The following is a 25,376-nucleotide window of genomic DNA, read 5'->3' as shown; positions in this document are numbered from 1 at the left end:
AAAGCTGGTCTTATGTAGGATAACTGTCATTATTTGTTACATAGAGTCATGTCATCCACCTGGCAGAGGAAGGTAGGGCAACGAGAGTTGGGTCATTGGTCAAACCACGATTGATGAAGAGAGAGAAGTGTCTCTGCATGGAGGATTGCACTTAACAAATTCCCATGGTTGGGTGTTAGGTCTTAGAGCTGAGCTGCAGCATTCCATTAGAGTATCAATAGGAAAAGCCCCCCGGTGTGTAACACCTCCATTCCTAGCAGACATAAACAGGGAATTGCAGGGAGCCTCTTTTTAACATGAACATTCCCACACATGCTCAATGCACATCAGAGATACTCAAGCATGTGCACAACATTGTGTAAACTCATACATGGGACTCTGCCTTTAGGCTTGATGCATAGAATGAGCAATAAAGAGGAATTCATGAGCTGAGCCCTCATTTGCATATTCATCAAGATCAGAGGGTCGACTCAGCATGGTATAAACCCTACCAACTGTATGGAGGTGTGTCACCTTATGAAACAGGACATGGAACACAATGCTGAAGCATCTACAGTGAAGCTAACGGTGAGGAGAAACAATAATTCTAACTGCTGACATTAAGTGTAACTTTCTCTTTACATTTCCTTGGCTGCAGTGGTTAACTGAAGTACTCCTTGTGGTAATAATGTATTTAGGAATATCTGTAGTGAATGTTAAACATTTGAACAAGATTAAAGTACTCAGGTGATGTGAAGGCTTATGAGAAGCACCCTGTACAGCAAATCTGAAATGCAGTATTCAAAGAAGCCAGGTCAACACTGCCTTCTGATATGCTGGGACATGCGTACCTGTTTTAGTAGTAATATGATGGTGTATCAGAGGTGAGGTCAGCTGTTGTTTTCTTATTGCTCCCTAGTGTACAGAGCAATGTGAGACAGTCATGTTGGAAATGTTTATGCATATTATCAACATTGTGTCAATACACATGATGCATGCTGTAATGTTGCTTGTATGCTGCATGGTTTTGCTATGAGGGTCATATCTGTAGACAGAGGCAGAAGAAGTTAGATGTAGTTATATATTTTCACATCCCATTCTTGTCAGGTTAGGTTAGGTTGTCTGCTGGCAGATAGTTACTATTACGGCATCAGCTGACATCTGCATTGTGCCTGTGGGTGGTGGTGACTGAGTAAAAGGGGACCAGCAATGGTTACCTACAGAAACATGCATATTACACATTGCAATCTGCATTGTGGGAGGTTAGATTTATGGTTGGTTGGTTGGTTAAGGGGTGTGGGTAACTCACTAGGCTGGATTTGTATGCATGGGGGGTTGCTTCTGTTAATAGTGCAAGGAAGTACAGATTACTGTTATGTGTACATATTAGCTATCCCTATCAACTGTACTGGATGGCTGGTGCAGACGAGACAGTCTACTTTTACAAGCAGTCCTTACTACTGACAATATACTTTCCCAGACAGCAACATTCCTAGCAATAGAGAATCAAAGAAGAGCAAGTTCTCCTATGCAGAAAATTAACTGTTGATGGAGACTACCTATTTCCATGGCTAATGGTTGCTCAGGCAAGAGACTGATGACTAGCCCTACTGTGACCATGCTTGGCAAGATATTATTATAACTATTAATGCTATCAGTGCCCAGAATTGCAACTACAAGCAGGTCAGACATAGGACCACTTATATTATTCAGGACATTGAAATCAGGTTATCCCACTGGTATGAGAGAGTAGGGCAATGTGATGTTGGATGTCAGTCAAACCACCACTGATGAAGATGAAGGAGTTTCTGGTGTCTCTATGTGGGGGGATCAGACTCATCACATAGCCATGGTTGAGTGTTAGGTCTTGGAGGTGAGCTGTAGTGTGCCCTTAGATTATCAACTGGAAGACAGCACAGATGTGTAGTGCACTCCCTCTTTTAAGACATGAATAATTTCATTAGTACTGAACATGACACTAATGTGTGCAAGGTAAGCTTATACTTTTCATTATTGCCACTGTTTTTCATGCCTGTTAATTCTGCAATGTGTGTAAAGTAGAATAGATGGGTTATACTTCTACTGTGTCTTATGCCTTGGTATAATCACAGGTGATGCTTTATTCAGCTCCACCACTGTGGAATTTCCACCAGCTGATGATGGAGAGAGTTCCAAATCTGGAAATGATGGCAGCAAATAGCTGCCATGATCAGGGACTACTGTGCTAGTGTCTGACATGCTGTAGGATTGTACAGATAAGATCCCCTACCAATACCATTAGCATGGCCACTGTGCCTCTGAATACTACCCATCACACATGTCACACATGGAAGATAGCTTGATGCATACACATGCAGTCAGGCCAATGTGACACTCCTCTGTGGCCAAGCCAGCAATGTCTGCCACAAGCTCCATAGGGTGTGGGGATGGCCATGTGGGTGTGCATATTGATGCATGGAGATAGCATGGGTGCCACCCTCCCCCATAACTATGTTAATGTGTGCAGCAAATGGAAAGGGCCATCATGAAAGCACAGGCTAGCAACACCTCAGACTTTGCAGGAAGTTATGAGTATTGCAGGGTGTGAGTGATAACCTATGAGAATGCATGTCCCGTATGTGTGACATTTTAACCACATTGATCACCCACTGGTGCAAGGCAGATCCTCATGTGTTGCAATGCTACATTGCGGGCAGGATTTATGGAGCTGCATCACCTCTATCTCTACTGAAGGTAGCCATTCTAAACAGTGAAAGCAAAGCTCATGGTCTTGCAGTGCCACCACTTCCACAGTGACACTGAGTGTGGAGATATATGTACAGGCAAGAAAGGGTGTCACAGAAGCCACCATACTCATACCACTGCTGTGGATGGAACCAGAAGTCATTCACAGTCATGCACCTTACCTACCTTCCTCTAGACAGAGTGGTGTTACTACCCATGACAGTCCTTCCAGATGCACCTCCCACAGATACGGGTATGAACAGGATGGCCATACATGTTGCATGGATGATATGTCTTTTAGACTGAGTTGCAGTGGTAAATACACAAACACACACACACACACACATACACACACACACACACACACACACACTGTGGGAGGTTGGCATAATGGTTAAGCTGTTACCTTACAGACACAAGGTGCAAGGTTTGATTCTCACATAGGGTAATTGACTAGGCTTAAAATTACTCCATGGGCAGTTAGCCTAGTACTAATCCATAAACCTATGAACACACACACCTACTAACAATGGTCCCTCCCAAAATCTTTTGCAGTAATCCTCTGCAGACAGCTCTGACACACTCTATGCAAAGTAATTTTCAGTTTGTACAGCACTCATACAGTTCATAGGTTTACAGGATGGTACTAGGCTATCAGCCCTAGGGCCTATACAAGCCTAGCCATAACATTTCCCTGTTTATTTCTTCCCACACTGTTTACTTCCCTGGACCACTGTAAAAGCCATCATATATGTGTGTCCCCCTACCACCACCTGTGCTGATGATGGCAACTGTGCCCCACCCTTTTTACTTTGTTACTTGAGTTGCTATATCTGATGCATAGTTTGGCCAGTCTATGCATGGGTAAGCAGAGCCTATTATTGGTTTTACATCCATTGCATATTACTATGGCGTGTATGCTTTACTAAGGCCCAAAGCTATGTGCCAGCTACTGCTTATATGCCACTGCATACTGTGTCTACCTCCATCTAACATGTTTATCCCCTGCTGCTGGTTTCTCCAACTACTCCTCATCTGTTTCACCTTCTACTATGTAGAGTGCAAGAAATGTTCCTTCTGAATACTGCATCCCTGCTGTTTCCTCATTATCATGTGATGTAACATTACACCCTCTCAGCAAATCTTAGTACAAATGCCCGGGGCAACCTCCAGGGCACCACAAGAAACATCCATACAGGGAAAGCATGCCTTCAGCAGCCCAAACACATGCTCCACTATGACCCATGCTTGTGAGAGGGAATAGTTGTATTCATTGTCTGTCACAGTGTGAGGTTTCAGATAGATGTCTTCAACCACATCTTTTGGACATATCCAGCATCACTAATAAGATGCCCCTAGGGAAAGTCACCCCTCACAAGCTGTTGATAAAGGTCACACATGTGCCATATATGGGAGTCATGGTAACTGCTTGGGTGTCTTGTATACCGTAGATATTACCTTGTGTATCACAGGACACCTGGCAGTTCATAGGATCATAGGATCATAGGAGGTTGCTAGACAAATGGCCCTGGGGCCCTTACAAGCATAGCCAAAAGTTTATCCCCAAAAAAAGAAACCTCAGTCAGCACCTGTTGCCTCTGTCAGTGAGGGACAAAGGTGGAACCCCTGGGACAAATTTGTGGTTTCCCATCCATTCATCAAGGTTGTGCTTGAAGAGGGTCAGCGAGGTATTCTGTTTGACATGTATGAGAAGTCTATTCCAGAGACAGAGCAGCCTCTGGGAGACAAACCTGTCTCTCCAGCAGGTTATGTTGATGTTGCATATTAGATTTAGGCCTTATGAATGGGTAATGCAGGAGGAATTAGACTTACAGATATGGAGCATCTCTAGTAGGGCAGGGTCTGATATTGCCTTGTAGGCGAGACATAGATCACCTCTGAGCAATCTGTACGATATTGAGTAGAGTGATAGTGATTTGATACTGTCCTCATAGGACAGGAATTGGAGGCCATGGATTCTGTTTGTGAGGGATTTCTGTGGCCTTTTCAGTTGGTGCAGGTGTTTGGAGGGGTACATACCAAATGGGGCATTATACTCAAGTATAGGCCTAATGAGGGAGGAGTGATTCCTCTTACAGTTCACATACCCTCTTCCCAGCTCACCAAGTGGGGCTTTATATCAATGTGTGTGCAGTTAATGGTCTCATGCACCTCAGGGAAGTGGTCTATAGCATAAAAATCCTGCACAGCTTTTGCTGTCTTTAGTGGTATGAGGCAACCACATATGCTCCCCTACATGCTGCAGCATGGTAACAAAAAATGATTGAATATTCTCATGTCAGATGCCTGGGATACCTCTACTGTGTCCCCTTTTCATCATTGAAAGATCAATGCAGCTATTAAATGTAGGGCCATGCATACCTTGGTATCTGCTGGGGTAGGTAGTCCACAATTACCACAAGTATAAAAATTAAGCTGACACATGTCTTCCAGTTCTTGCATGACGTCCCTTTCTAGACAGTACCAGTCTACAACCTCTGTGTTGTAACAGCTATAAAATGTTAAGTAAGGTCATATGACACAGTGCCGCCAATGGCAGCCATGCACACCATTGTGATTAGTGGCAGCAATAATAGCCGGCTGCATATACACTTTGACTAAAGCTGTGGCAACCCTTAACTTATTTCTGCTACACCCCTGCGTGTGCAGTTGATCACACAAGATAATGAACTTCTGAATTGCTGTCATCTATTTTTGCTTAATTTGCATACACAGAGCCCTTCACTTTAATAGTGCTGCTCATTACTGCCTCATTCTACCTTGCCTATCCTATACTTTGAGCAGATTTACTGCTTGGCCTCCACCACTCGCATTCAGCACATCTCTGAATCACATGTTCCCGGTACATGGCCACTGATTCTGCACTACTGCAATGCACTGGATGTTTTTGAGCAGTCTGTTGTTCCTCTCGGCTGCCATGTCCAGTTCAATGTCTTATTTAATATCATTTCCTTTTCCTTCGGTTACCTTTTTATTTTCATTGCAGTGCCTTACTCAATACCATTTTTCTTTTGCTTCAGTTACTTTTTATCATTTCATTCTTTTTCTTTTACAAAGGTGGTGATTTGGTATGAGAATGCTAAACGGTAATCAGGCAACCCAAGAAAAAGCTCAGTGGAAACATCTTATGGGGCTCCCCCTTCACATATAATCAACTCCAGGACTTCAGACTCAATAAATCACAGACAAAATATTGAGAGTGCACTTTTGCTAAAGCCGGTTCTCCAAAGCACATTACAGTGGGGATAAGGAAATATATCCTTTTCCCCACTGTAGTGCGATCTCAGAGTTAGTATATTTAAATAGTGGGGGTGTGGGAGCACAGCCCCCCACATGGGGGGTGCAGGGGAGCTTGCCCCTCAGCAAAATAATGTTTAAAGTAGCTTTTTGTTGTTATTTTTTCTGCTTTGGAGAACCGGCTTTTGCGAAAGTGCACTTTCGATGTAGTGCACTTTCACTTTAATGGGTCTCAGTGTTTCTTGTTCAAGATTGTGAAATTTCGATCAAGAAACATAGACCAGTAGAAATATATAGGCTGGCAAGGTGGGGTGCTTTTATTTATTTCAACAGTGCAATGCATTTCTTTTCATTTGCGTTTACCCTCATACAGTCTGTAATAATTTGCCAGTACTCTTTAGATAAGCTCTCATATATCTCATAGTACTTGAACAATAGCAAAGGTGTAAGTATCAGAAATTGGAATGCAATACTAAAATAGACAGTAAGGCAGATCCATAGCTGCTTCCAGATTTCCATACCATAGTACTCATGGTCACTGTATGCCTAGCTTTACAGAATGAATATTCAGGTGGCTCATAGTGCACTGTAAATCCAAATGCATTATATACTCACTGCTTTCTTAAGAATATCTTGTTTTCTAGAATTTTTTTCATTACCTTAACTCCATATATATTTTAATTTATTATATTCCCTTAGTAATGTCATATTGGAATTAATTAGAGCAAAACCATGCAAATTATACATTTTTGTAATACATGTAAAACTACATAACTGAAGGCCATGCTCCAGCTCTAAATGAACATATTGCATCTAATTATTATACTGCCCCACTATAGGTATCGTGGAAGTATTTAGAAACAATTAGCATACAGTGTAATTTGAAATAGCATGGTGAATGGCAACATTCAGGGAAGGACAATACAGAGACAAGTAGAATGACCATGTTACCAAAGAAAGAGCACCATATGCATGGGATGCAAATAACTGTTTAATGTTTTATATAGAAGTGTCAACATGCATTTAATAAGATGTATCATGTATACAGTTGATGACAGGTCTTCCAGCAGCTGACATGTCATCACCTCCACGATCATAATATTGCTAACTAATATCACGTAAACAGATACACATATGGGACTTAGCAGGCATGCTGCCCATAAATGGAATTTCTAAGTATGCAATGTCTAAATACAGTTATAAAATGGAAAAGATATTATGCTATGCAAATAATTACACTCAACAATGTTTCTGGCCTGCATTTAAGGATGCAAATTAAACTGAATATAACCATAACCATAAAAACATAAAAATGCAAGTAAACATTATACAAATAGTCCTTAATAATCACTCTTTGAAAAAGAGAGAGAACAATTAAACTACAAATTGGCTGCATTAAAACACATTTGATGTTAAATGCACTGGCTGTGGCTTGTAGACTTACTTGCCACCACAACTCCTGGATGCCCAGAAGTGTCTCCAGATCACCCCCTTTTGGATTCCTGTCTACATAAACCAATATGAAAGAATAGTAATGCTCTATTTTACAGGTTTCATTCTTTCTTCAACAGAATAAATAGGACTGAGGTTGCTAACAAGCAGGCTACCAAGAGTTTGAGGTCCTTGGAAGAAACCATACGTGTAGAGTTTAGCACAGCTTAACATGCAGACAGTCAAGAAAATGACAGGATATATGAAAATAATTTCAGATATCTTAATAGAATTAATGCATATCAAAAGGGAAACATTATTAGAATAAAAAAAAATACTACACAAGTGAAAAGACAAGAGAGAAAGAAAAAGAGCAACTCAGAAAAAATGTTCAGAAGAATTATTTTTTACTTAAATATATCCTTAGCAAGCTGTTCCATAGACAATGTTAGATTCTGCTGCACCCAAAGTCTTCATGATGGTATAAGACAGAGATAAAGCTTTACAGATGACGGAGATCAGTGGTCTGAAAACAGGTATGGTACAGGTTACAACCTTTACAACAGATAAATAAAAGAGAAACCGGGCGGGCCCTAAATAGCTTCAACTGCCATCAGCGTGTGCATTTCTGTGTACATCACACTAAGTATAAAATTGATTTTCAGAAAACAAATGATTAAGGCAATGCAAAGCGAAGGAAAAAGGGAAAGAGCTAAAGTGCCAAAGAGGATCAGCTAGTGACAAGCCCAATGGTGCAGTCTGGTTGTGGGGCAAATGATATAGCATATGTGGCCCTCTGCAGTACAAAACGTCAGTGTATCGCCCAGTCCTATCACTGTGGCTGATGTTATAGAAGGGCATGCCAGAATAGGTAGGGCTGATGGTTCAAGTCTGGGTGGGAAACAGATGCATATCTGGACAGGTGGATAACAATGACGATATAAGATGATGTAAGGTGATGTATCATTAAATTTGGCAAACCTAATGTTTGCCTTCCCTGTTTCTGATGTTTTGAAACAAGCTGCAGCTTGTGCATAGTTGCAGTTTTTGAAAATAATTTTCTAGCTGAATGATGGAGCACCCTGACACCTAGCAACACATACGGTTAAAAGTATAAATGCTGATATTAAATCTAATATGCTGCTTAATGAAACAGAATTCTTCCCATTTAAGAACGCTATCTATGGTATAATAAATATTTAGTCTTTCAATGTCAAATCTCAACATATTTGGTTTTGTGTTAGTGACACACCCAATGGCAAATGAGATGTCCTATGTCAAGAGGATGTGAAGAGCATGTCAACTGGGCAACCACAAACAGCAGAAAATGTGTTACTGTGCATACACAAGAAAGAACAAGAAGTACCTAAATGTTGTATTACTCAGGCATTAAGGGCACACCTGCTTAATGGCACCAGAATGTAATCACTCAAAGCTTTTCCTCTGACCATTACCAAATTATGTAGCATTTACAGAGCTAGAAGACAGATTGTCTTACTTTTGCCAAACTTTTATGTTGCTGTAGGATTATGGCAATGCTCTGCCTGCATCATAGTGACTTTATTAAGGAGAATTGTTTTGATTTCTTTCAGAGCAACCCTAAGGAAATTACGTCCAGAAGACATGTTTGAGACATGGGTAAGTTGAAAGTCCAAATGTTAATAAAGAATAAATTGGCATAAACTTAAAGTGTATAATATACACATGTATTCACACAAAGTCAGAGAATTTCTTCAGAGAAAAAGAACATTGGTGAAATGAATCTATCATAATATCACTTTTATCAACCAGACAAAGTCAGGGACTACATGAGACTACAACTTCTCAGGTGTGTTCAAGGTCAGTATAAGTCAGATAGCAAATTCAAAGATATGAAACCAAATTATAGTTTGTTAAAAAGTACCTAGGAAAGTATATGGCCCGTTATAAGGTATATATATATATATATATATATATATATATATATATATATATATATATATATATATATATACTATGGGTGTTTGACAATTTAAGCAGTCTAAAAAGAAAATACATTTTTTTAAGTTATATGACTTCAATGACTTCAAGAATCAGGGAAGCTACTTATTTAAATTCTCTTTTAAACTATTGTATTGAATATGTAGACTGAGCTGCCGTATGCCTAAATCAAAATAGTTGTACCACAGCAATTCATTAGAAACAAAAACTATAGTTTTATATGTTATCATATCTTGGGTCTGTATAGTTCTTGTCATATTGCAGTACCTCCAAAAACTACACACAGCACATAGAGATAGTACCCCAAGAAAATGGTTCATAGGTTCATAGGTGTTTATTAGGCTAATGACCTCATGGGCCTTTTTAAGCCTAGCCATGCATTCCAAATCTCTGACAAGTTCTGGTACCCTTGATAAGTGTAAGCAGGGGCTTGGGAGATGAAACATTTTCAAGAACTGGCCTGGGAGATGAACCATTTACGGGCTGCCTGTGTCCAAGAGATAGGTGCCAAACCACGGATGAATTTCCTGTTCCCATCCAATTGTCCAAATTACACATGAATTGGATTAGAGAGGAGCTCGCTTTACCTAGATGGAGAGCCTTTTCTAGAAACAGGATAGCTTCTAGGATACATACCTGTCTGTCCAGCAGGTCCTATTTATATCACAGGCAAGGTTTAAATCATTAGAACAGGTAATTCTGGTGTTGTTTGTTTTGCAGACAAGCAGGGTCCATCAGAGTGGGGTCTAACAATGTCCTACATGCCAGGCATAGATAAATGTCCTACATGCCAGGCATAGATCTCTTCTCAACATTCTGTAGGATACAGAATACAGGGATAGGGCCTTGAGACGGTCTGCGTAGGACATGTTATTTATGCTCTGTATTCTCTTAGTAAGGAACCTCTGTGGATGTTCCAGTTGTTGGATATGCCTGATAGGTACATACCAAAGAGGACATTGTACTCAATGATAGGTCTGATGAATGCAGAATACAGTGAAACAATGACTTCCTTGGATCTAGATGCCATGCCTTTGTTTATAAGTTGCACAACATATAATGATTTCCTCACTACTGTAGACACATGATGATCAAAAACTAGATTACTGTCTATGTCACTATCCCTGAGTCCGACTACTGGGTTAACTCTAAGGTGTGTATTGTCAATATTATAGTTACCAGGGGTGGATGACTTCCCGAAGGATACTATTATGCATTTCTTGACATTTAGTTTTAGTCCATGGCTTTGACACCATTTGTTTTCATCTACTTCAGCAATTTAGTACTCTATTGTCAGGAGGAAAATTCATCTTTGCAATGAACATGCATCTTTGTCACTAACATAACAGCCTTTGTTTACCAGCAGAATGGGCACCCTTCTCCTTGCTGTCTGCATAATCATGCAACAAAGAAGCACCAGTAATATCACTCTGTCCCACCTGTGGATGTAACTGTTAAGCATTAATTAGATTATCAGAAGTATGCTCTCTGCCTCTGATATGGTCCTGGACTCCTTCAAAAGCTCCATTCTAAAACTCCTAAATAATTATGCTGTAGTGATATCCACCTTAGTAAGGGTATCTCAAGGAATAAAAAGTAAAGCAGCAATCCAAATATTAGAAATGGACTGTAAGTGGAAGCTACATAAACTGATTCTGATAATAATATCATCAATAAACTATTACTACACAAGGAATATATGTAGTTGAGCAATTAAGGAATATATGTAGCTGAGAAATTAAGGAGGCTAATATCCCCAAAGCCTTCAAACTATTACAATAACAAACACTAGAGCCTTTCTACTACCCCTGCATTCTTACTGGGTAATAGGCAAAATGATACCAAAACTCTTAGCAATTGACTTAGCACAGAACAGACTTCTGCTGTTTTCAGTTCATAACTTAAATGCATAACAACCCTTAGCAAATCAGAGAGCCTGATTCTGTCCATCTCACTGAGCTGGTCATCCTTGAGTCACTGTTCACTTCAGCCCAACTTAAAATGACCAAGGAGATGTGCATTCAGTTGAAAGGCATAAGTGGGTGGTATCCTATGCAAGCCTGGATTGTTTGCTTTCTTACTGCAAGCCTGGAACTGTGCTAACCTGATACCTTCCATATTTCAGTTCTCTTCTGAACATAGGAGATAACATCTTTGGCCAAGTCATAGACTAAAATGAAACAGTGTCCCATTCCATCCTATCACCAATTCAGACACTGGAGATATGCTAAAATGTTTTGCATCATGCTAAGGTCGCTTACCTACCAGGTGCATGACTGAGCTTTATATGGTACTTAACGCAAGAGATTAAGACCATGAGCTGTTAAAAATTGCTTCCTGTTGTTCAGGGTTTGATTCCTTCTTCCATTTGTTAATTGAGAAAGTCCCTTAACCAGACAGTCATTCCACTTCATTCCTGAGAAGGAACACTTGTGCCCAGAGGGATTAAAAAGTTAATAAATAACTAATAGAAAGCAAATTAAACACATACCATATAAAATATCCTTGTTGATTGAGTTGTATACAGTTTTATATGTGATGTACAGGTTCTACAGAAACTTGCTCTGTGTGTACCGTTGTGTAACAGTATGCCTATTTCTTATCATACTCTTGGAACTGTTCTGTGTATGTCTCCATTGAAAATGGCCAAAGACTAATTGTTTCACCCTGGTTATCAAAGTGTAAGAAATGATTAAACAAATACATGTGTGTGAAAACAGGATGGGTAGGAGTAAAGCTAGTAAAAGCAAAACAGTTCATGCAACTGCAAATATGTAAACACGTAGGAGCACATATGTAGTCAAATATATACCAAGTATGTCATGGCCTATACTTAAAAAATAATGTATTTATTTTATTTTATCCCAGAAGATGTTCTGTGGGTACATATTTTGTAAAATGGTTAAATGGCTTAGTATTCCAGAATGCCTGAGTTTTTTTTTATACTCCTGATATTTTAGGAGTTTTTTTGAAAAGATATACTGTCCAGAAATATGCACTCACTGTCGAGTGGGAGGGATGGCAGAGGGGAGCTACATTCTAGAAGCCGGCATACATTTCTAAGCATTTTTGCTACACCCCTGCAATACTAGCCGTGATGATCAAGTCAGAATGTAGTACAAAAAGTGCAGCGCTCTTCTTATTAAGTACTCAAATATGCTACGTAAAAACAGCAGACACCCTATAAAAGGCAGTTGCTTGTGGTTCAGGGATGAAAGGAATGCTTCTGTCTTCTTTCTAAGAAGGGTATGAATATCACTTAGTGTTAAGGACTGTATACAAACAATAGCCATCTTGCTGAGGCAAAAAATGTAAAAAGCTGATGAGCACAAGAATGCAACAAACACCTTTAAAAATAAAAACGTTCTAAACTGGTGATTATGAAAATTCACTGTGAAGAACATCTTTATTTAGTTCCTGTCTGTCATGCTGTAATTTGTTACTTAAATTTACAAAACACTAAAGTGGTAAACGTCAGCATAATTTGTATACCACTTATCCATGTGCCATGTTTTAGTAGTCAGGAAACATAACATTTCCGTGGTATGCTGGCATGGTAGTTTTCATACATTTTTTTCAGAGCATTATGGGAATTTAGAGGAACAATGCACAGCTTGTCCATGTCCTTTGAAAGACTCTCTAATAACTGCATCATTTGTTTACAGGAAGATGACATGGATGGAATCCATATTGTAGCCTTTGCTGAAGAAGATGACCCTGGTATGTATTTACACTAACACCTGGGGATTAGCCAGACAAGGCAGATAACAACAGCCCATGTTATTGGTTCAGCACATTTAGAATGCCCACAGACTTTTATACTGTTGTATCAGGAGTGTGTATGAGTACAGTGCTTTTGCAAACTGAGGGATTTAATGTAACACCTAATAGTATTAACTATTTAAAGTGGAAACCCATTATTTTTAAACAAATGTGTCATTTGTTCATTTCCATTCTGTAGAACTGATAATGCCCTAGAGTTATATGTGAGTTATAGAGGGTAATAAGCAGTTGTTAGTAAAAGGGGCTGATATGGGATCTATTTGAACTGATCGACGAATGACATTGTCAAAACTCACATAGCTGAGGCCACAGGATTTACAATGCAGTTTGTCAATTAATGTAAACACCACAAAAACAATGTTTCTTTAGGAGGGCAAGCCCCCCCTGCACCTTCCACACCCCCCTGCAAATTATATATATCAACTCTGAGATCGCACTAAAGTAGGGGAAAAGGGTATATTCCCCCATTCCCCACTGTACTGCATTCTCATTCGAAACAGTGGGCAAACTGCATTTTCAATCAAGTGACTTCGACCATGTGGGTTTTGACAATGCCATTTGTCATCTAAGTGACATAGACCCCCTGACTTGGAAACACATTAAGTATTGGTTAGAGTAAATTACCACTGTCATGGTTCAGATCAAAGTGAACATATTGGACATTGTGTTACTGACGGCATTTGATTCCAAACACATTCAGTGAACTGGAAAAGAAAGAAAAATCCAAATAGCTGATACATTAGAAGATGGAAGAATGTCTCATACAGCACTGCTGACTAGGAAACATTCAGGTAGATAGTTGAACCCACTAGGCTCTCAGATAATCTACCAAACTCTGTCTACAGTATATTAGTTTTGGGTCATTATCAGCACTTTAATCTCATAGCTGATCAAAAGCACGTGTTCACTTGTTGATTGTCAGACACTAATAATGTTATGATATAATTTATTTATTTATTTATTTATTGTATTTTATTTTACATTTGTTGACCGGGATTGTCCGACTGAGCTGAAGATCCCTTTTTCAGCAGAGGCCTGGGGAGAAAAGCTCTAACATATTATACAATTTTCATTATAAATTAGCATTAAACAGCAATGTTACAGGATTATTACAAGGCATTAAGTAGCAATACAATGTTATACAGTGTCAATAATCAAGAGTATAGCATAACTATTTCAAGATGTATAAAAATAAATATGTCATTAAGATGAGTATAGTTTTTGGGGTAAGTGGTTAAAAAACCCCAGTTTTATCATGATGTAGTTGCATGAAAGCAAGACAGTTACAATAGAATGTTCCTCTGAGGTGATTTGCTTAATAGATTTTAGAAGACAGTAGAAAGAGTAGTCAAGGAAGATTAGAGAAAGCTAGTGAGAAGAGTGAGTTAAGGGCAGAAAGTGGATTAAGGCATGGGAAGTTGGGGATGTTTAAGGAGGGAGTGTGCAGTGGCAGGACCAGTGCCATTTGAAGTGCTCTTTGGTAGCTGTCTTAAATTGTTTAGGATGTGTAAGGGTCCTGATTTCTAGAGGGAGTCTATTCCAGGCAATAGTGGGGTGATAGCTGTACATGTTATGTCCAAATTTAGACCTGGGTTTGTAGATTTGTAGTAGGCCTTGGTTAGAGCTTTGGAGAGGTCTGGAGGGAGAATAATGGGAGATGAGAGGGGATAGTGCCAGGCAGTAGGAAGGCTGGTATAGGATAGAATGGATGGTCTGGAGCTGAGAGAGAAGAAGCTGGTGGGGTAATTCAAGCCAGTTTAGGTGTTTTAGAGAGAGACAGTGATGGGATTTATAGGTTTGTTGGGCAGTAAATCTAGCTACCTTGTTATAGGTAGATTCGAGTTTGGGCAGGAGTGCTGAGTTAAGATTTGTGAAAATTTGAGACTTGTACATTAATGATGTCATAATCCTGTTGAGGTGCATGCAAAAAATAAACACATATAGCAATCCTCCACACTGCTAAATCACTAGAAATTAACCACAATGCTTAATTAGTCCAAGTTAAAAAAATATTTTATAAACAAACACAAATGAAAAAAAAATATTATTCAAGAATTGCATTTCCTACATCTGGTAGCTGTTTGTGATCCTTTTGCTTCTTCAGACTGAACCACCTTAGTGAAAAAGCATTTAGCTTTGTGTGTGTGTGCGTGTGTGTGTGTGTGTGTGTGTGTGTGTGTGTGTGTGTGTGTGTGTGTGTGTGTGTGTGTGTGTGTGGTATATTCATCAAGCAATCTAAATCTTGATTGGCCTTTCTAGTTGTTGGTCAGAAGTGCAAAAAAACTGGAACAACATATCCCTGTGTGGCTGTAACATGTTATCAGTAAGCAAGGTGATTGCCCAGCTATTTGACATAGCAGAAGTATTTGCAAAAAAAAAAAAAAAAACATTGCAGACTTCACAATAAGCAAACCAGTATGTTAAGTATGTTTCAATGATACAGGGACATGGTGAAACATTCCTTACAGACTCAATAACTGCTACAAGTAAAATTAATATATAATGTTTCATGGGACCAAACCATATTCTTATCCATTATAATAATTATATTATTCCACTTGTGTTTCTGAGTTACTTATAAGATTCAAGAAAACCTAACTTAATCCTATCATTCATGTTAAATAAAATATCTTGTGGACATACAGTATCTTCCACTTATGATGATGGAGTTACCAGGGAGGGGTGTTTAAATAAACCCCAACTAATATCCAACCCATCAGTCTAACCAGTATTATATATAAATCATGGGGACAATCATAACAAATTTTATCCAAAATGGCACACAGGACTAACATCTGATAGATATGAGACAGCATGAGATTGTTAAGGGAGACGTTAGTTTTACAGTCTTGTGGCATTCTTTGAAGAGTAACTGCAGCAATTAAAGGAGGTCTGAAAATACATAGTGCTTATATTAGCCTTGCTAAGATACTTTACACTATTCCTTACAAGGAAATCAAACCTCTGAACTCTCCCTGCTTTAGAGGAATATTCCATTTTCAGGCCTGATATAGGATATTCCTATTTGGGGGGGGGGGCATGGTTCTATTTTCAGACTTAATTTACCCCTTCACACAATTTTTGGAATCACCCTCATTACATGTGATTTTTTTTTTTCTTTTTTCAAAAATGTTTTTATTCATTTTATAACACAATAACTTAACAGTATAGTAACAAGAAAAAAAAAACTATACACAATGTCTAAAACAATTTAAAAAGCAATATACATAGGAGAACACTTAATATTTCTCGAACAGATTAGACATTTTTGTCCAAGCAACTAAATGATGAGTTATGTTGTTAGTCCTTGCTTTTATAGTAGCAATCTCATTCTTACAAATGTATTTCAAAAGATGGATAAACTCAACTTTAAAGACTGGACTAGAATGGGATTTACAATTTTTAGTAACAAATTTCCTTGCTATAGAGAAGACAGACCATAGTAAACATGTTTGTTTTTTAGGAATAACTTCAGGAACAGGAACATTGAAAAGGATAAGGGAGTCATACAGTTGTCATTCCATAGAGCTTTAAAAAGATATTTAACGTCTAACCAAAATGGAGAAATTATTTTGCAATTAACAACCATATGTATCCAGTCAGCATCAGGGTGTCCACATCATCAGCATTTCATTCCATCTTTCTTGTACATTATTGCTAGTCTATGTGGGGTGAAAAAACATCTATGTAAAAATTTCCATGTGTATACACACCAGAACAGGGAAGATGTGGATTCCCTTACTGACTGTAAACAAAGTTTTTTTTTTATCTTTTTCTGAGTATACTTGTTTATTAACTTCACTTGAATAATTCCAAAAAGAAACATCTGTTTTGCTAAAATAATTTCTGAGAATTTTATAAATAACAGATATGCATGAAGTGGTTTTGGGTGAGCTATTAATAATTGTTGAGATAAAATCCAAGATGTGTAAGTTGCTCTTATTGTATGCCTCTAATGAGGGTACGAGCTTAGTATGTATAAAATCCTTACAAGTATGGATGTCCATTCAGTTGTAATTTTGCAAACTATAACTGCTGTTCAAATAGTCTGCAGAACTTATTTTATTAGCTGAGATGAATTGATTCCAATATAATAGGTCACCCTTCTAAAATTCTAACATTTTCTGAGTATCAAAAGGTATCACACATTCACTTGTGTAGGCAATAGGAAACATAATTATTAATAAATTCTTAATTAATTGATTAGAAAACATAAGCTTTTTAAACAACAGTAATATTTGGTTTGTTAGAGGTGTAAGAACAAGTTTTGACCTTTCACTTTGAATGTATATTTTTTAAATCCATATAAAGATGTTTGTATGTACTTGAGTATATGGTTCAAGCAATGTCCTATTACTATTAAGAAGTAAGGTTTCATGTACTGATTTCCAATATTATGTATAAGAAGTATTATTCCAAAGCAACACTATGTTAATAAATGCAGAGTATAAATAAAAATCAATATTTGTAAACCCTATATCTCCTTCATCCCAGCCTGTGCTGTGCCAGAGAAAATAATTTCTTGTTTTTTTTTGGGATGCCAAAAGAAGTTGAGTAATAAGTTACTGATTTTTTGTTTAATTTTGACAGGTGAGGAAATTATTAGAGCTTGGTCAGTGAATAAGAATTTAGTTAAGAGTATCATTTTGATTAAAGATAGTCTGTCTTCAAAGGTGAAGAAGAGTCTGTTCCAACTGTTGATTAAACTTGTAATTGAGTTTATAAGTTGTTTGTAATTAGATGAGTGATTTTTTTATAATTAGATTCAATACTGATACCTAGATATTTAATATGCGTTCCCTCCCAGTTTATGTCTCTTTTTGATCTAAGTTTCATAGTAACACTTTTATTCAGTAGAAGTGCCTGAGTTTTGGTGTGACTGAATTTTAGACCAGAGATGTTTGCAAAGAAGTCTAGATTATGTAATAGGTGATCTATTGAATTTTCAATATCATTATAAGTTATTAGTAGGTCATCAGCAAACAATTACATGTGATTTCTGAAGCTGTCTAGTACACAGAACACCAAACTACATGACCAATGTACTAGTGGCAACAAAGTTTAAAGAAAGAAGACACACATTACAACTCATTTTTTCTGAAGGAAAAATAAATTAACTTAAATGATAGAATATTGCTACACAGTTCATTAAAGTCTGCAGATTTTCCACTGTCTCTGATAATGTGCTTATATTATTCCACCATTTTTCTGACTCTGTTTTTTCAACAAGTGTTTCTGAGTAGTATCCCAGATTCCTACTTGAACAGTGTAAACTTATGTTATATTTAGTATTCACATTTTATGCAAATTAGATGTGCAGATTTTTAGCTAGATGTATTTTTTTCAAGAGTGTTTTGTTCCTATTTTCAATGTCTGCAGGTTGAGAGGTATGAAAGAAATTACTGTCAATTTAATAACATTAAATGCAAATTCATACATAATTGAGTAAGGAAAACACTGGTAAATTTGCAAGACATGACAAGACAAGGTAGGGAGTTGCCTGTCCATACCAACAGTAGCCACACTTCATATCCCAAACTAGACTGGACTTGGGTCACATCTTTTTTGGACTGTCCTTCTCAGATGTAAAAGTGCAAAATGGAATATAAATAACCAGAGATGTTGATGACTGCAAACTGAGTAACACAATTACTTCAATAAATAATGTTGAATTTCTCCAAGATGATTTACAAAGAATACACATCTCATACAGCAGTAATAACTTTACCTTTAGTGTCATTAAATGTGGCTTTGTGAGATTTGCCAGAAGGACCTGAACTATGATTGCAAAATAAATGTTCAAGTTAAAAAAAATGGCACTATCATTAAAGATCTAGGAGAAATGGTAGACAACAAGTTAAACTCTGGCCAGTATATGCACAAAAGTCAGGGAGGTGTATTCAGCAGCTCCACTAATTCTAAACAGCATGTCTGTTCACAACAGGCAAATCATTGCTCCACTTCATTTACTAATGATCTGACTCATTATTGATTACAATACTTCGTTTTGTAACTTTTAAGCAAGTCCACTGAAAGAACTTGAAGGGTTACAAGAATTCTTTATTCAAAAGAAATCATAGGACTGCAGAACTTCAATTATTCAGAAAGGTTTCAGGAACAGTCAATATATTCTGTTTTTCAAAAGTTTCTTAAAGGCAACACACACACACGCATACACATGCACACACGCATAAACACACACACACATACACACACACACACACACACACACACACATAATTCTCTCTCTTTCTCTCCATGTGTGTGCGCATGCGTGCGTGTGCACACACATGGAGAGAAAGAGAGAGAGAGAATTTTGTGTGTGTGTGTGTGTGTGTGTGTGTGTGTGTGTGTGTGTGTGTGTGTGTGTGTGTGTGTGTATGTGTGTGTATCAATCAGGACTGAGTGATGTCCTTTGTATTAAGAGTAGTATAAAGGAACTACATGCAACTTGTTTAGAAAGCAGTCAAATCAAGCTAGAGCCATAGCACGAAGGCTAAAATTACTTAATGAAGTGAACCTATCTTGTATTAACAGGCATAAATATTCTGCACAGGGTCTTGATAAACTTAGAAATATTTTATGGTTAGCTGATTTTCACTTGAAAACTGTAAATAATGATCCAGACTTACCTAACACATCACAGGGGTCAAATAAAATTCTCTAAACATCTTTACGAGTTGTCTTAAAGACAAGGATGTAAGAGAGGTTATTGGAGCACTGACAGTCACCATCATCAGCTTTCTTTTTCTCATTTTCTACATGGGGTCATGGTGTCGTGTTAACTGCTGCCATCTCTCTCAGTTCAATGCTACACTCCTGCCTTCTTCGATACTCATACCTGACTGTTGCAGATCTTCTGTCACACAATCCATCCACCTCTTTGCTGGACATCCTTGTTTCCTCTTACCTTCTTCCTGACTTTACCAAATCTTCTTCACCAGATTGTCTTCTGCTTTCCTGCACATATGCCTGAACCACTGTAATCTGTTATCTTTGACCTTTTCTGCAATTGGAGCTACTTTGGCTTCTGCTGTTATGACTGTCCTACAGTGTGCATCCTACCACCCTTCTCAGGCACTTCATTTCCATCACCTCCAGCGTCCTCATCTGCTTTGCCTTTACTGCCCAGGTTTCTGTACCATACAATAGCAGAGGTCGCAACACTGTCTTGTACAGCTTACTTTTCAGCTTCTTTGGCATTCTTCTGTCATTCTGTCATTCACTACTCCTGGAACTCTATGACAGTTGGCTGCAGCCCCTCTGATTCTAGCTTTGACCTCTTCATTCAGACTTCCTTTCTCCTCAACCACCCCCCCAGATACTTGAAGCTATTAATCTGTTCCACTATCTTCCCTTCCATCTCAGTTCTCAGGTTCTTCTGATTTCCCCAGTTTACTGTCATTACTACTGTCTTATCTGTGCTTAGTGTCATCCCATGTGCCTTTGATTTTGCATCCCATTTCCCTATCCTTTGTTCAAGTTCTTGCTCAGAATCTGCCTGTAATTCCACATCATCTGCATACAGCAGCTTTGTTGATCTGTCCTTTCTGACCTGTTTGCTAATGTAGTCCATCACCAGTATGAACAGCAGTGGGCTCAGAGCTGAACCCTGGCACACACCCACACCCATTGGGAACCCTTCTGTGAGACTGAGCACTGTTTATACTTGAGTCATTGGGTTCTTGCACATAGCCTGCACTAATTCTACCAATGTTTCTGGGACCTCATACCACTGCAGGACTGCACAAATCAGCTTTCTTGGGACCCTGCCATATGATTTTTCCAAGGCTAGGAATGACCGTTTGGACTCTTTCCTCATCTCTAGCTTCTTTTCAGCTATGTCTCACTGCAAACATCTGGTCAGTTGCATTGCATTGGAGCACTAACAACAAAGGGCCAATATAATGGACATTCATTTATTCATTTTTTCATCACCTGTATAAGCCATTTCATTGTTGCAGACCAACTGAAACCTTTGCTTGTTCTCACTACGATCAAGGAAGAAAACTAATCCCATATAGTATATCACTTTTTAACAAAAAACACACACACACATTCACGCACATATACATATACATGCATACACACATACATGGGATTTGTTTTGTTAATTAAAATATTAAATATATTGGATAGTCTTTGGTCCAACGTCTGTAACATACAATTGCTTTCTTGTCGGTTGCCAGTATTTGTAGGGACTAGGAGTTTGAGCTTTCCCCAATGTTGTGCAATCTAAAAGTCGGTATATATCAGTAACATGTACTGTGGGGGTCCAGGGGGTTTCCCCTGCCTAATTGTTTTTTTTTTATATGTGCTTGATGTATTATTGTTCAATGAACCTCTGTGAGTTTGAAGTAATGCCATAGACCCATCTCCCCTCACATACACACTTTCATTTCATCTATGGCATCTCTGTAAGAGGTATGGGAGGTAGCTACCATATCCAGCAAAAACCCAAAGAAGGAGGTCATGCAGACTCTGCACTGAAGGTATTCCATCTGAGAACTGAACTGGATAACCAAGTACTGTGAGGCAGCAACACTAATCATTGTGCCACATACTATACCCTATCAGACATAATCTGTATTAATAAAGAAGAACTGGAAATAGAGTGTGAATTGTGTTATATCATTCTGGGTAGTGATCACTTGATCATTATTTTCATGATAATATTATGATGTCTTCTTAAGGATCAGGACAAAAAGAAAGGTTCTTGTAAAAAATAAATATACTGTGGAGGAGACAGAAGTCATTTGAGGAACTTTAAGTGGGGTTCACTGTTTAAAATAAAACTGATGTATGTGGTGTAGGGAAAACCTTAAAAAACAAAACCGTCTTTTAAAAAAAACAGAAAACAGAAAATGGCTGGTCTAAGAAAGAAGGGAAATACTTACAAGATATTTCTGACTTCAAGCAAGCTGATTAAAATAAAAGTTACACAGACAGTGAAAACTTGCAGAAGAATTTAGCACAAAGAAACAGCTAATACACTGGTTAAGTAAATTAAAAGAGAGGCAAAGAAAGGCATTATGCAGTTCAAAACTGACTTTGCAATGAATGTTAAACAGTTCTCTATTGATATATTGGGACTCACATTCCTGAATCCTGAGTGACAGGAAAAAAACACTACAAATGCAAGTCAAGCGCGAATATCAGACATTGCTCTTCTTTAATTTTTTTTTTTTTTGCAAGAGAGCAACCTCCCTGCACCCCCATTAAACTTATATATACTACTTCATGATTGCTATACTTCAGGGAAAAGAGAATAACAAGCTTGAAGTTATATATATATATATATATATATATATATATATATATATATATATATATATATGAGAATACTTCATATTGCCAAAATCCTAAAAGATCAAATTTCATATGGCCGAGACCAACCATATGATCGAACTTTCGGAATCCCGACACTGTGAACGGAGATCTGCATACAATACGGAATGGGAGATTTCCCTTTTCCTCAATGTAGTGTGATCTTGGATTTGGAATATTTAAGTAGCGGGTGTGGGGAGTGCAGGGGGACTTGCCCCCCCCCCCACAGAAACATTTACATTGTTGTTTTTTTTTTGGGGGGGGGGATTTGTTTCGGAATTTCGATATTCCAAAACATCGGTCATATGGTCTCCATGATATGAAATTCGATGTTTCGGAATTTTGAGATTTTGAAGTGAATCCACACACACACACACACACACACACACACACACACACACACACACACACACATATATATATATATATATATATATATATATATATATATATATATATATATATCCTGATTTTTGATCATTCAGTCTCCACGTTTCGGGACTTACCAGCAAGTGTCCCAAGATTTTAAACAGTTACCATGTTAGAGATACTAAGAAATCTTTCTATAGTAAGCAAGCTAAATAATATCAGCAAAGCCTCTGTAGCTAGTAGATAAAGATAACAGGAGTTATGCATCTGTGGAAAGTCTCTGAATAATTTCAGAAAAATCTTATGTGCTGCAATTAATAAAGGAGAAATCACTGGCAGTTACAATATTTCCAGCAAAACCACACTTGAAGAAAGTAAATTAAGAGATACTTTCAAAAAATTATGAGCAAATAAAACATGGACTGATGCAACCATATCAGTGTAATTTATTAAAAGTTTCAGAGAATGCAAGAATTTCTCTGAGTGGAAAAGAGCCATTGTCAGAATGTTATATAAGAATAAAGGAACTAGGCAAAATCAGTGAAACTATAGTCCAATCAGACCTGCTATACTGCAGCAGGACATTAATGGGAAACTGGTTTTACAGACATTAGTAATGGAAACATAACATCTATCAGCATGCCAACTGTAGGGGCAATTCAACTATTACTTCTAGCTGGTATTTTTTTGTAATATTAGGTCAATGAATGAAGGCTTCTAGACAGATGTGATCTGAATTGATTTGTCAAGTACATTTGATATATTTACTGGCTCTTGATAAAGAAATGTCAAAGACTTTGGTTATTTGTTCATCTGCTAAGGTGGATAGACGATTGATTATCTGATTGATATTGGTCACTATTCATCACCAAGACTTCCTCAGAAATAAATTTACAAACACACATTCCATTATTTTGATTCTAGAAAAAAATTGGAACCAATCAACATTTAACAGTAATTTAATATTAACTAAGTAAAAATTAGCTCTTAAAAAAACAATTATTAAACTTTAAAAAGTGAATGCAAAAACACAACTCTAAAAATTTCGTATAGTCACTTTCCTATTTTTTTAAAAAAAAACACTTGATATTAACAGTGTCATTTAAACCAGGTGGAATATAAGATGCAAGGTGAAATTATCATTCAGCTTCTTTCTGTACACCCCAAACATTTAAACATACCCAAATTACTTTGACATGAAGCCCCAATTTTAATTATTTTACTCTTATTTTCCAGCATTTGTTTAATACTAGAATTTTTCTTATAGACAGAAGATGGACCATCCCCTAACACCTTCACTAGATCATTGTTGCCTATAATTACTTTCCATTTATCAACAATGATTTTACATATGGTGTTATTGTCCGTACTCATGTCCAAATTAAACCTGCCCCCCCCCCCTATGTCTTCATTCCTCTTCCTTCCATTTTCATGGTCATCTTTCTTTGAAAACCCTTTTTTCAAAATGGGAGGAAAATCAGTTTCTCTCTTAGAAATAATTTCCTGAGCTGCTTCATTTAATTTCAACAGTATAACCCCTATCTAAAAATAAACCCTTTATAAATCTTAATTCTATCATAAAAGTACTGTCATCCAGAGTCGTGCGAGATGCTCTAATAAACTACCCTCGTGGAATGTTCCTTTTCATAAACTTAGGATGACTACTTTTATAATGCACATAACTGTTGAAAAAAGTACTTTTCCGATGAATACTGCTAATGAAAGTATTAGTCCTTGCAACCCATTCAATATTGACATCCAGAAAAGAAACCTTGGAACCTTTTTCACCTAATACAAATCTTAAAAAAGTAGTACTATGAGTTAAAGAATCCACAAAATTCATAACATCAGTCTTCCTCCTTAGCTATAAAAAATAAATCATCTGCAAACCTCTTGTAAAACACCATTTTCTCAAAGAGTAGAATTTTGGGCAAAATTTCTAGGTCCCACTATCCTATAACCAAATTTGCATAAGTGGGGCCAACTGTAACCCCCATAGCAACCCCCTTTAGTTGCTTATAAAAACAATTGTTCAACATAAAATATTTTCCAACAACAATTCTAAAAGTGACCCTACTATTGTTCAAATCAGTGTGTTTCCCCAAAAAACACCTAATATAATCCACACCAATGTCCTGTGGAATACAGGTAAATAAGGAGACCACATCAACAGTAAACATAATGAAATTCTCATTGACATTTGAAAATTCTGAGTTTATCTAAAAAATCCCAGGAATCAGAAATGTAAGAAGACATTTTTTGCACATAAGGCTTAAAAATAAAATCTAAAAACATTGAGATATAATCAGTGCAACTTCCAGAAGTAGAAATAATAGGTCTGAATGGGGAGTTAGTTGTATTTTTATGAAGTTTGGGAATCCCAAATAGAACACCTATTTTGGGTTTTCTCCACATACAGGAATTCAAAAACTTTGTTACTAATTTCACCATTCATCAAAAGATCATACAAAGTATTATAAGTGGACCCATAACTTCTTAGTACCTCAAATTTAGGAACATTTCTG

General features: G+C 37.5%; 1 protein-coding gene across 1 annotated transcript in view; it reads left to right on the top strand.

Moving 5' to 3' along the window:
* LOC122803361 (calsequestrin-2-like) overlaps positions 1 to 25,376 on the top strand; it is a 362,905-nt gene that overhangs the window by 291,580 nt on the left and 45,949 nt on the right. The window contains exons 7-8 of the mRNA XM_044072939.1: positions 8,985 to 9,030; positions 13,038 to 13,092. Of these exons, the coding sequence (XP_043928874.1) occupies positions 8,985 to 9,030; positions 13,038 to 13,092 (101 nt within the window). The remainder of the gene's footprint in view (positions 1 to 8,984; positions 9,031 to 13,037; positions 13,093 to 25,376) is intronic.

The sequence above is a fragment of the Protopterus annectens genome, chromosome 5.part1, assembly GCF_019279795.1.
Source record: "Protopterus annectens isolate FY-2018-M chromosome 5.part1, PAN1.0, whole genome shotgun sequence".
Lineage (NCBI taxonomy): Eukaryota > Metazoa > Chordata > Ceratodontiformes > Protopteridae > Protopterus > Protopterus annectens.
This window is presented reverse-complemented; position numbering and strand designations above follow the sequence as displayed.